We start from the raw sequence: 12,733 nt of genomic DNA, 5'->3' as shown, positions 1-12,733 counted from the left end.
GGACCCCAGTGACTTCTTTCTTTACCTGAAGATAAAGGAAATATTGAAAGGAAGACATTTGGATGACAGGACATCAAGGGTAATATGACGGCAGCTCTGATGGCCACTCCAGAAAGAGTTCCAAAATTGCTTTGAAGGGTGGACTAGGTGCTGACATCAGTGCATAGCTTCCCAAGGGGAGTACTTTGAAGGTGACTGTAGTGATATTCAGCAGTGAGGTATGTAGCACTTTTTCTAGGATGAGTTCATGAACTTAATTGTCTTACCTCATATGCTGGTAGACAGTGAAAACCAGGAAACTGCTCACCACCTAGAGCCAGAAGTCTCAAGTTCAGTCTGTAGGTCCTCTACATTCCGGCCTTGTGAGAGCACCGCAGGTCACTGAGCCTCATTTTCCTCCCCATAAGATGGGGAGTACATAACTCCCTATGCCTCAGGGCTGCTGTGAGGAACCAGGATGTGTGTGACGATTGTGCAGACACCATTAAGTTCTCTGCAGTTATGCCAAAAGTGCAGAGATGTGTAGCTGACCAGCACCCCCAGCCGCTCACCTGGGATGAGCCAGCGAGCAGCTGGAAGCTGCAGAGGACAGAGGCCCAGTGTCCTCCTGCACCTCAAGCACCAGAGAGCATGGAAGCCTCATCACTAAGAATACATAGGAGCCTCCCCCCTTCCTAGATCAAAGTGCTCTGTCCCTCCTCCCTGCAGCGCTTCCGTAATCCCCCCAGAAGTGAGGAGTAGAAGTGCTGGTGGCCTAAGAAAGGGGCTCCACACTGCACTTCAGGATTAGGAGCTGAACCCACATCTGCAGTGGATTAGGGGCTCAGGTCACCCAAAGCTGGAAGCGTACACAGTATCTCTGCCAGGGAAGAGAGGCGGCATCAGGCCCAGGGAAGCTGCTGAGGCGAGCAGAGGACGGGCCACTCAGGGCCACCTTTGACAGCTCAGCCCACTATCGCTGACTTTGTGGGAGGGAGACATGGTGAAGCCACAATGGCAAATACCTGGGTGTGTCACCTGAACCCAAAGACAGAAATGTAGGGTGCATGGGGCCAGAAAGAGGTCTGATTAGTGGGCCAATGTGGTCCTGGAGGAAGGTCTAGGAACACCTGAGTGCTGACTGTGGAATGTTTCCATCAGTGAGTGAATGGGGCCATAGCCACAGCTGGTTGAGTGAAGCTGTGAGAGCAAGGGAGTCCCTGTGAGGAGGTAACAGGTAGCCAGCAAGTCTGGAAAGGTGGTTCCAAGACAAAATTCATCCTGGACAAAAAATGAAGGTCCAAGTGTTTGAGCACCAAATGCCAAGAAAGGGCAGGAGGAGAGATGAGGCTGAGCAGCATCCCCTGTCCAGCAAACCCCACGGCCTTAATGAGCCCTGGGTCCAAAGCAATGAGCCCAGAGTGTGTGACGCATCTGCCAAACCAGCAAGTGAAAAAGAGGTCTCAGAAGCAGCAACAACAGGCAGTTCCCATTGTGGCCAAGCACTGAAGCCCAGACACATAGCACGCATGGCCATGGACCTGCAGGACGACGAGGGCCCTGAGGCCAGGACATGTGAAGGACCACTGTGCAGCAGAGCGTTTGGTAGCCTGTCAGCATGGGCTATCTCTGGGGTACTCAGGGGTCGTGGCATGACCAATGCAGGCAGAGGATGACTTCTGCACTCTGGGGAGACTGGATTAAAAGACCTGTAGGGTTCTGCCTGAAACCACTCTGGTTTCCACAGACCAACTCAGAAGGATCCCTGCTTTCTTGTATCTTCCCAGCCACCAATCCCTGTGCCACATGTGGAAGAGCCTCCCCTGGCTCTCATCCCCTGGGAGAAGGCTCACTCCATGCCAAAGAGCCCTCCTCAGGGTAGTGCTGTGGCTGGAGCACCTGGGCCACTGTCTCCCCTCCTCTTCCCCTCTTAGTGTTGATCGGCGTGGGCACCGAGACCTTCCTGCAGGGGCAGTTCAAAAGCCTGGCCTTCTACCTGCTGTGAGTATGTGTGAATGTGCCCCTGTCTGCATATTCTCCTCCAACTCACCCTGAGTCTGTCTGCTCAGACTGACCTACCCTTTCCCAGGCTAGGGCCATCCTATCCCAAAGGTGGGAGGAAAAGAGGGGCCTGAGGATACTCTATGCTTTGGGAATGGCTTTAGTCAGACCATCCCATAAATTAACTAATTATCCTTCCTTCCATCCACCTACACAACTTCTGATTCACCCATCCACCCATCCATCCATCCATCCATCCATCCGTCCATCCACCCACCTATCCATCTATCCACGCATCCATCTATGAGGTCTGACAATTAAGTTCGTGAACTCATCCTAGAAAAAGTGCTACATACTTCATTGCTGAATATCACTATGGTCACCTTCGAAGTACTCTCCTTGGGAATCTATGCACCAACACCAATTGCCTAATCCACCTTTCGAAGCAATTTTGGAACTGTTTTCTGGAATGGCCATCAGAGCTATCATCATATTACCTTGATGTCCTGAATGTCATCCAAATGTCTTCCTTTCAATAGTTCCTTTCTCTTCGGGTAAAGAAAGAAGTCATTGGGGGCCAGGTTAGATGAGTAGGGACGGTGTTCCAATGCAGTTATTTGTTTACTGGCTAAAAACTCCCTCACAGACAGTGCTGTGTGAGCTGGTGCATTGTTGTGATGCAAGAGCCACGAATTGTTAGTGAAAAGTTCAGGTCATCTAACTTTTTCACACAGCCTATTCAGCACTTCCAAATAGTAAACTTGGTACAAATTCATAACGAATCTGATGTCAAAAAAGGTTAGCAACAAGTTCGCGAACTTAATTGTCAGACTTCGTATCTATCTACCTATTCATCTCTTCAATAATTTCTTTATTCAGCAAACATTAACTGAGCTCTTATTTTACACAGAGGAAAATCAATTCGAAGGACCATAAATGAGATCCCATCTCCATGCCCAGCACAGTTAAATGTTTTATTTACATTATATTCTTTAACTCTGGCAGCACAGAAGTGAGTACCACCCTAGTTTTACAGATGAAAAAATTCAGGGGGGGTAAGCAGCTCAGCCCATTTTCCAAGCTCATGAGTAGCAGGTCCATCTAGTTCCCCAGCCTTGGTCCTTTCTTCTCTGCCAGCTGACTCTGCAGACGCCCCCTGGTGGGAAGGAGGACACTGTGCAGTGATGTCCCAGAGGGTAGGACAGCCTGGAGTCCTCACGGGTTCTGACCAGCTTCTCAGCGCCCAATCTTGAGGGATACAGGGAGCCCTGTCTGCCTGCAGAGTCACCAGGCTGTATTCTCTGCTCCCCCACTGCCCACTCTACCCTAGTCATGGTGGCTTCGTCTGCATCCTAAGAAGATGCCTGCCCCAGACAAGCCCTTTGTTGTGCCAGGTGGATCTCACCCACCATCTCCCAACCACATGCTAACCTCCCAGTGCATTTTCCCACTGCCACAGTGTCAGCTACCTAGAAACAGAGGTCTCCCTGATGACCTCCAAGGGCTTTTACGGCTCCAGTCCACACTCTTTTGTCACCTTCTGGCCTCCACCTTATTCCTTGTCACTCAGTTTACACCCCAGGAGTTTCTGACTCTCCCAAGCTCACCGACATCACCTCACTTCTAAGCCTTTGCTCATCCTGTTGAGCACCCAGGGCGCCTTTCCACCCCCTTCAGCATTCCCAAAGCCTGGCATTCTGTCCCGGGACGCCTGCCCCGGGCCTGAAACCCCCACTGACTGGAAGTGACTTCTTGCTCTGGGTATCCTACTGTCTTGCTGAGCCTGTCCCAGCTTTTGCACTGTCTCTCTGGCATCCAGAAGAAGGCCTGGGCCCCCTCCTCTCTATATGGTCACCTAGTTCAACCACAAACATCACATCGGGTAAGAGCTAGGGTTATCATCCTACTGTAACAGGTCAGGTCTGCGCTAGTTAATGCTCACTGCTTTCTGCCCAGCACCCTGCTTCTTCCCGACTGCTCTGCCTGTCTCGAGGGGACACGATGCCCGTCTGGTCACTCTGTGGTCCAGGCCTAGAAGACGTTATGTCCACCCTCCGTTCCCCCTCCCCTCACTGTGAACTAGTTTGTGTTCTCCACCCATGCCCTGCTCTCCGACCCTGTAGGATTGGCACCCACAACCATCCTGGCATCCCTCCTGCATTCATGCCCACTCATTCCTCAAGGGCCACCCAAGTGTCCAAATGCCCTGCCTCCCTTTATTCACTCCTTCTTCCTCCCATTCTGCCCAGTGTTCCCTCATGCTCGAAGCATTCATGGAGCATAGCACACTCCCTGTATGACTGTCACTGCCTTCTCTGAGTCCCCAGGACCAAGCAGGGGCCATGGTCAAGAGCAGACAGGCACCAGTAGGAACTGATCTGTCACCGGCTTTCCCACTATTCTTCCCCATGTCTCTCTATACTTGCTTCCTCTCCCTTCTTCCTGTTTCCAGGAGGCTCCTCACTGCCTCCCTCCACTTATCCACAGTGGTCGCACCAATGGCTGAAGGGTATTACCATTTAAAAGCTGAAGAGTAAGAGTTAGGGAGACACTGGGCAGCATACAGAGAGTGGGAGAAAGTAAAGGTCAAGTACTAAACGGTCACATACACACAAACACACAGAGAGGGAGGGAGGGGGAGAGAGAGAGAGACAGAGACAGAGGACAGAGAGAGACAGAGAGAGAAATGATAATAACATTTCTATAATGAGTACTATTTGCCAAGCACGTTTGAAGGGCTTTACAAAAATCGACTTATTTAGTCCTTATAACAATTCTATTGGTAAAGCACTATAATTTCTCTCAGTTTACACCTGAGGAAACTGAGGCAGAGAGAGCAAGCTACTTGCCTGTGGTTACACAGCTGATCAGTAGCAGGGGCAATGGCCAGGGCCCTGAGGAAACCCTGACGCTGAGCTGCCTTCCCCTGCAAGGTAGTATCTCTTCTCACTCACTCATTCACTCCAGTTCAATAAGGCTTTCCCAGAGTCGGCCCGGGCTACATGAAAGAATTAGAGAGGGAACTACTCTGGTTACAGCATGCAACATGGAGAAGCACGAGTCCACCAAACAGACACGAGGAGGAAAGGGGAGTCCTTCCAAGAGCGGCTCAGCTGTGCAAAGGCCCTGGAGCATCTGATTGCTTCTTGTGTAGTCAGAGGAGTAGGGAAGCTCATGCAGGACTTTAAAAGACACGTTAAGGAATTTCAATTCTATAGGCCAGTGATACTCTCCAGTAAAAAAATGTAAGTTCCATTCCCAAAGATTCTGATATAGAAAGTCAGGGGCTGGCCCAGGAATCTATGATTTTATATATTCCGCAGGAGATTCTGATTGCAATGTCCCTGGACCACACTTGGAACATAAGGAGGCTTTGAAGCACTCTAGATTGGGAGGAATATGATCAGATTTAGGTGTCAGGAGGAGCCCTTGGGGCATCCTGGGAGTGACAGAGTGGAGTAGCAGGGGGCAGGAGGTGAGGGCCAGGGAGTTAGGGAGGCCAAAAGGGGCAAGGTGGTGCAGGTGTCCGGGGGCAATGCCCAAACTCAGGTGATACAGGTGAGGCCAGAGAGAAGGGGACTGATTCTAAGGCTGCTTAAGGAACACAATCAGCTGCTCCTGGTGACTTTTTGGATGATGAGACAAGAGGGAGAAGTTTGGGAATAGATCCAGCCTTAAGGCTCTCACAGTCAGGCAGTAGGTGTCCATCCTGCTAACAGCAGGTTGAGGACATGCCTGCCGGTGTCCACACCAGGGTGCTGTGGTCAAGATGGTCTCCCTTGTTGGCCTGCTCTTCCCTGCAGCTCCCTGCTCACCTCTCTCTGGGTCCCGGACCCCACCCCCTCCACCACTACAGTCCAATAAGACCGTTCCTGGGAGATGCTGGTTGAGTGACAGGATTAGGTCAAAAAACTCCTGGTCAGTTGGTCAGTTGTAGAAACCCAGGAGGCCGAGGTGCTATGAGAAGATGGCCCACGGGAAAGCGAAGGGAGAGTCAGAGGGTGCTGGGCCTCCCTCACCTGTCTCCATCATAGATTTACAGGAGCCGCCATTTCCGTGTGTGAAGGGGCCTACTTTGTGGCTCAGCTGCTGGCCATCTGCTTCCAGTAAGTAGCCTCCACTGCCAAGGGATCCTTGCAACTTCTGGCGGGGGATATGGAGGGAGGAGCCCTGAGCTTAAGGGGACATTGTACCACCTCTGGACCCCTACACTCTCAGACAGTGTGTGGTTACAAAAGAATGACCACTAGGGGGCACCATAGAGCCATGGCAGCGGGTTTTGGGAGGAAGGTCATGCTGAGGACCTCCACTCCTCAAAGCTAGCCTGGGCAGAGTGCAGCTGTGCAGATCCTTGCTCCAGGCCAGTTCAAAGGATGAAAGAGATGGACCTAAATGCCAGTGCTTTCCTCCTTCTAAACCTGGAGGCAGCAACCCTGAGGAAACCTGCTCAGTATTCTGCTGGGCTCCTGTATGGACTCTGCATGCCGGCTAAGAAAGAAGTCCCTCTGAGCCAATTCTATCTCATACCTCGGCAAGACTGTGAGCATCGTCAGCCGGATCCCAGGCTGCTCAATCGCGTGGCCAGGCCCCTTGCGCAGTGCATGGTCCACACAACCGTCTCAGCCAGGTGTCTCCCGTATGCACACCTTTTCCACGCCACGGTAGAATTCCCACTGCCTGTGCAGCCTCTCTGGAGGGGCTCAGGCAACACCCTAACTGTGGAACCCCTAATGGAGAACTCCCACCCTTGGGGGCATTCAGCCAGAGGCCACTGTGGGGAGCAAGGCCACAGCAGGGTATTATCCCAGCCTCCTACAGCCTTGTGTGTTGCTGGGGCTTCCCGAGCCACACCCTGCTTCCTGGTGATCCTGGACTCCTGCTTCCTAGGTGCCGGCCAGGGTCCCTGGCATACAGAACAAGGGAGAAGGCCCGCTGGCTGGGTTGCTTCCAGAAGTTCCTGGCCTACATGCTGCTGTCCGTGGCCTGCTTCCTCCATCCTGTGCTGGTCTGGCACGTGACCATCCCAGGTAGGAGCTCCAGGAGGTGGTGGAAGCAGGTGGGCTCTGAGCAGGAGGGGCTGAATCCTCTCCTCCTCAGCCTGCAGTGACGCTGGCTCCAGGCCCCCACTGACCTCTCTGGCCTACCGCGTGGGCATGAGGACCTATCAGACATCCTCCATGCTGGTTAAGTTGCATTAATGTCCGGAGAAGTGCATCTTTCCTGTGGGTGTCCAAATGCTGTGCCCCCAAATGGGACCTGGCCTTTCCTCCAATGCCTGTGTGTGGATGGAGCTTTCAGAGGGTGTGAGATGGTCACTCCTCTGCCCAAAGCTGGCCATGTCTCACCAATGCTTACTGATTCAGGTCCAAACTCCTCAGCCCGATTTGGAAGGTACACAAGGATGGGACCCCAAAAGACCCTCACAGCCCCAATGTCTTCTCCCACTCCACCTCCTAGACCCTGCTGGTCAGCCTGATTCCTGATCGCAGAAGCGAGGACTCCGTGCTCCCACCTCCTGGGTTTTATCCATGACCTTTTCTGCTAGTACTCTCCTCTTCTCTCATCCCAGCTGTGAAAGCTGTGCCTCTCCTCACGACCATCTAAAATGCCAGGAAGCCACCTGCCCAGGGAGACAGGATTGGAAGGCAGAGCCTCTTTTCCTTCCTGTGGTCTCTCTTACCGTACCTCTCACAGCCTCTGAATGCCACTGCTCACGGCCCCCCAGGGGACTCCTGAGCAGCTTTCAGCACAGCAGAGGCCAGAGCAAGCCACAGCCTCCCACTCCTTAGGAAATGAGGGGCACGGGAGGCTCTGGCCTGACAGGCAGGACCGCCACCTCCACCCTTCCTCTGGATGGGGCAGGGCTCCAGCAGGAAACCCAGGGCAGCAAGCCTCAGCCTGGGACGCAGGGGCCTCTGGCCTGGAGGCTGCATGAGGGGCCAGGAGGGGCCAGTGTGACGCCAGCCCCACCCAAGGGTATCTGCACTTTCTTCAGTGTTCACTGAGGAGGCTGAGTGAAAGTGGGAAGGAAATCCAGTTCAGCACATGGGGCCAGTAAGCAGTGTAGAGTCCAGGCCCACTGAAGGTGTCACGGGGCCAGCTCCAATAAGCCTTCTTAAGAGGGAGGTTGAGCGTGGAGATGGGAGGCTGTTCAGGCAGCACCAAGGTCAGCTGCCAATAGGAAGGGAGCCTCAGGTACAGGTCTGCTAGCTCACAGTCAGGGTCAGGGCCCTAGCGCAACACGCGCCCTGCCAACAAACCTCAGCAGAGCCTTAGGCCTGCTGCCCCCCAAGTCTCATGTGGGTGTATGAGGCCAAGTTAGGCGTGAAGGCTGGAGGGCAGTGGGCCTGAGTGTGGCCACATGGGTGTGCAACAGGGTCCTTTGGGAACAGTGGGCTTGGACAGCCTCTGGCATTTCTCCAGGACACACCCAGCATCCTAACCTCCCAATCTCTTCCAGGCTCCATGCTCATCGTCACTGGCCTCGCCTACTTCCTGCTGAGCAAGCGCAAGAGGAGCAAAGCTGCCCCTGAGGTGCCAGCCACCCCGGAGCAGTACACGGACCCCTCCAGCAGCGCCATTAGCACCACTGGCTCTGGGGACACTGAGCAAACCTACACTTTCCACGGAGCCCTCAAGGAGGGGCCCAGCTCCCTCTTCATCCACATGAAGAGCATCCTGAAGGGCACCAGGAAGCCCAGCGCCCTCCAGCGCCCAGACACCCTGACGGAGCTGGCTCTGGAGCCCGCTGATTCTCTGGCCAAGAAGAAACAAGTGCACTTTCAAGACAGTGTGGTCAGGATCATCCCAGCCCTCGCCAAAGGCCTGGACGATGGGGACAGCGAGCCAGAGGAGACCACGTCCGACACCACCCCCATCATCCCTGCCCCCCAGCACCCGCTCTTCCTGTCTCCTCTTGCGGCCACCGGCCTCTTCTGAGTGGCCTGCTCCAGAGTGGGGGATACTCAGCGAGGGGTCTGTATGGCCCCGCCTGTAGAGTCCTGATATCCACGGGCCCGCAGGGAGCACGGAGTCTTCACAGGTCAGCTCTTCAAGAGGTGAGCAGACATCCCCACAGTGGCAGAGCCTCTGGGGCCGTCAAGTGGCATGGCAGGTCCTGCAGTGACCGTGAGGGAGGCGTAAGTGAAGCCCACGCTGCCTCAAGCCAGCACAGGTTCCTCCTCCTGGATATGGAGTGGGGAAATCCATGCGCTTTCCCCAAAGAGACCATCACTCCTGCTTCACACAAGGCTGCCTCAGGCCCAGGAGAAGCTACCAGGCTTCTCCTGCACCTGATACAGGTCCCAGCACTCAGCAAGGACACATGGCCCATACCACCTCTGAGGCAGCATCCCAGCTCTGAAGACCCAGGGATGCACGGGCAACTTCCACATGTCAAGGGCAGGTGTTGAAAGTGGCCGTGGGTCCTAACCCCCATCAAGATTGCTCAGCATGGGCAGGGAAGTCCGGGCTGCAGCCTTTGTGGCCATACTCAGTGCCCAGCAATGGGCCACATTCTCTGTGTGCTCTGGGGCTGGCCCGGGCAGCAGGAGTCATGGAACCACTCCAGGAAACAATGCTGCTCTGTGCTCACTGTAGGGAAAGCCAGGCCACATGAATAATGGTCATTCCAGAAGCATCGCTGAGGGTTCTCTGCATCCATACCACATGCACTTTTCCAAGATTCCAAGTAGATGATGCAAACTAAAAGGTCCCGAAAGCCGATGATATTCTTCAGCATGAATGCCACAACACAGGATGCAGTGAGGACTGCATGCAGGGACCACAGAGGTGGTGCCCTGACGACACACAGCACAGCATGCATAGGTGCCTGGTGGCAGAATAGATGATAAATTATGTTTGTTCAAAATGGAAGGGAAGAGGAGAGGACAAGGGGGGATAGGAGGAAAGTGACAGGCAAGCTAGCTGTCTGCCATGAAGCCATGGAAGTGACAGTTAACCCAGATTGAGCAAAGAAACTTGAATCATATTCCTTAGTTAAAGGATTTGCAATATAGTTTTCATTTGGTTCGTGGGATTATTGCAAGTAAGAACAAACACACTCTTCTTCATAGGCAATCTTAATTAATGAGCAATCTGAAGATACCGTTACGTGGCTCCCCGATAGTGTATGTGAGCAAACACCAAGGTTCTGCAGAGCAGGCCTCAGGGCACGTGCTTTAAGGTCTAGAGAAGAAGTGGGTGTTCATTCTCATACACTTTTTAAAATCCCCTATGAGTTATTTTGCGAATGTATGGAAACTGATACAACCAGAAGCTTGTATCAGTTTATTGCCTAAATGCAACAAGTGTCCCAAATAAGCAGACCTCTTCCTGCAATAACCCAGTTCTTCCATAAAACTGAGTGAAAAAAGACAAACACATTCCCGTAAGTCCTCCACGGTGGAAGCCGTGGGGCTATTTCTTCAGCTGTCCCTGAGGAGGGACTTCTGGAGCCGAGAGTCACAGTCAGGGGAGAGTGTATAATGTGGCACATGGGTGTGGGTGGGTGGGGATTGCAGCCAGTTCCTAATGGGAGGTGTCCTGTGCAGGCTGCCTGTGCCCCATCTGAAGAGGGAGGAGCCCGGGGTCTCTCCCCTTCTCATGGGGAGAAGGGGCACGTGACGGGCACAGCACAGGCGTGGCCAGCCTCTGGGGACCCCGACCCTCCTGCTCCGTTCCCAGAACCCCAGCCTGCAGAGCTGGACAGATGACCAAGAAGCACACCCAGAAATGTGATGTCAGCACTGCCAGATCCCATGTAATAAACCGTTCTGTAAACCCCAGCTCTAGAGCCTTGCTTAGGATGTGTCTTAGAGGTGAGGGGGCACTGGGAGTCCGGGTAATGTGACGTGCGTGTGACTCAGACATCTAGGCTTCCTGCTGCCTGTCATCAGTTGAGGGAAGTTCTGCTGCAGCATTAGCTCTTATGGAGATCAGTGGAGTAAAGTTCTCAAACACTCCTGTTGCAGGAAAAAAAAGGCTGGGATGAGGTCATTAACTAGACACCTCACCTCTGTCAGTGGACCAGGCAAGAAAGTGGCACGTCCTCATGAGCAGATGGACACCCTGTGTCTCCATTTGGTTCTCAGCCCGAGACAACCACGTCTGTATCCACTGCTATCCCTGCACAGATGCTGTAATGGCCCTCATCCTTGCTGAGCACAGACCAGAAGCTCTGACCCTTTTGTGGCCCAGCTCCCTTTCTCAGCAGAAAGCAGAGCAGGCATTCCGTAGATATGAAACAGAGTGATTAGAAGTGGGAAAAGCCCTAGGCTGGGAATCATTAAATCTGCCACCAAACACTCTTGGTCTTGGCCATCCCCCTTCACCTCTCTGCTAGACATAACAGAATTCTCTCAGGATTGGTGTGATCGTTCACCCCAAGAAAGATGGGGAAAGTGCTCTTCAGATTATAAATCATCCACTCAGCGTGAGTGTACCTTCCTGTCGCTGTGGGGGAAAGCCCCAAAGTAAGGAAACACTGAAGAAATAGAGCCAAGACTTGTCTCTGGGGCAAGGCCAATGCTGACGCAACCGCTTCTTTCTCAACTTGAGTCCAGTGCTTGAGCCTAAGGAGGGTGCGGCCACCACCCTGTAGCTTAGAGAACCATACTGGTGTCCGAATTACGAGGAGCCGTGCCCTGGAGGGGACCAGGATAACTGCTCTCTCCCATCAGTCCTAAGGGATTTTCTTTTTAGTTTTTAAAATATCTTCATCGAGATGAAATTCACATACCATAAAACTCACTAGTTTAAATGGTTTTGTATGTTCATAAGCAAGTACACCACAAAGTTCACATTTTCATCACCACCCCACCCCTCCACAAAAAAAAAAGAAAACCGTTAACAATCACTCCCCACCACACCCCTACCCCAGCCTAAGCACCCTATCTGTCTTTATAGATTTTCCTTTATAGACATTTCATACAAATGGAATCATATAAGACATGGTCTTTTGTGACTTGCTTTGTTCACTTAGCATAATTTTCCAAGGTTCGTTCATGTTGTAGCGTGTATCTTTATTTCACTCCTTTTCGTGGCTGAATAATATTCCATTATATGGATATACGACTACATTGTGTTTATTTCTTCATCTATTGATGAACATCGGATTGTTTCCACTTTGTGCCTATCATGAATAATGCTGTTATGAACATTTATATTACAAGTTTTGGGGTACACATGTATTTTCATCGCTCTTAGATACATACCTAGCCATGGAATTGCTGGGTCAAATGGTAAACTCAGGGTTCAACTTCTTGAGAAACTGTCAGACTGTTGTACAAAGTGGCTGCACCATTTTACGTTCCCACCAACAATGTATGAGTGTTCTGACTTTTCCACATCCTTGTCAACACTTGTTATTGTCGTCTTTTTAATTATAGTTATCCATTTATTATGGTTTTGATATGTATTTCTGTAATGACTAATGGTGTTGAGCATCTTTTCAGGAATTATTGACCGTTTCTTGTATATCTTCCTTAGATGTGTCTACTTAAATGCTTTGCCTGTTTTTAAATTGGGGTGTTTGTTTTTTGTTGTGTGTTTTTTTTTTTTTTTTTGCCTTTTTATTTTAATGTGTAAGAGTTCTTTATATCCTCTGGATACCAGACCCTTATCAGATATATAATTTGCAGACATTTCACACATTCAGTGGGGTACCTTTTCACTTTCTTGATAGTGTCCTTTGAAGCAAAAAAATATATTTAATTTTGGGGAGTCCAACATTTTGTTGCTTTCTCTTTTGTGT

General features: G+C 51.8%; 1 protein-coding gene across 1 annotated transcript in view; it reads left to right on the top strand.

Annotated features, from left to right (window-relative positions):
• TMEM72 (transmembrane protein 72) overlaps window positions 1-11,956 on the top strand; it is a 29,343-nt gene extending 17,387 nt beyond the window's left edge. Inside the window, exons 2-5 of the mRNA XM_033130784.1 lie at window positions 1,914-1,980; window positions 6,015-6,086; window positions 6,868-7,007; window positions 8,441-11,956. Coding sequence (XP_032986675.1) covers window positions 1,914-1,980; window positions 6,015-6,086; window positions 6,868-7,007; window positions 8,441-8,919 — 758 coding nt within the window. The 3' untranslated portion in view covers window positions 8,920-11,956. The remainder of the gene's footprint in view (window positions 1-1,913; window positions 1,981-6,014; window positions 6,087-6,867; window positions 7,008-8,440) is intronic.
• Window positions 11,957-12,733: the final 777 nt, after the last annotated feature.

The sequence above is a fragment of the Rhinolophus ferrumequinum genome, chromosome 16 (assembly GCF_004115265.2).
Source record: "Rhinolophus ferrumequinum isolate MPI-CBG mRhiFer1 chromosome 16, mRhiFer1_v1.p, whole genome shotgun sequence".
NCBI lineage: Eukaryota > Metazoa > Chordata > Mammalia > Chiroptera > Rhinolophidae > Rhinolophus > Rhinolophus ferrumequinum.
This window is presented reverse-complemented; position numbering and strand designations above follow the sequence as displayed.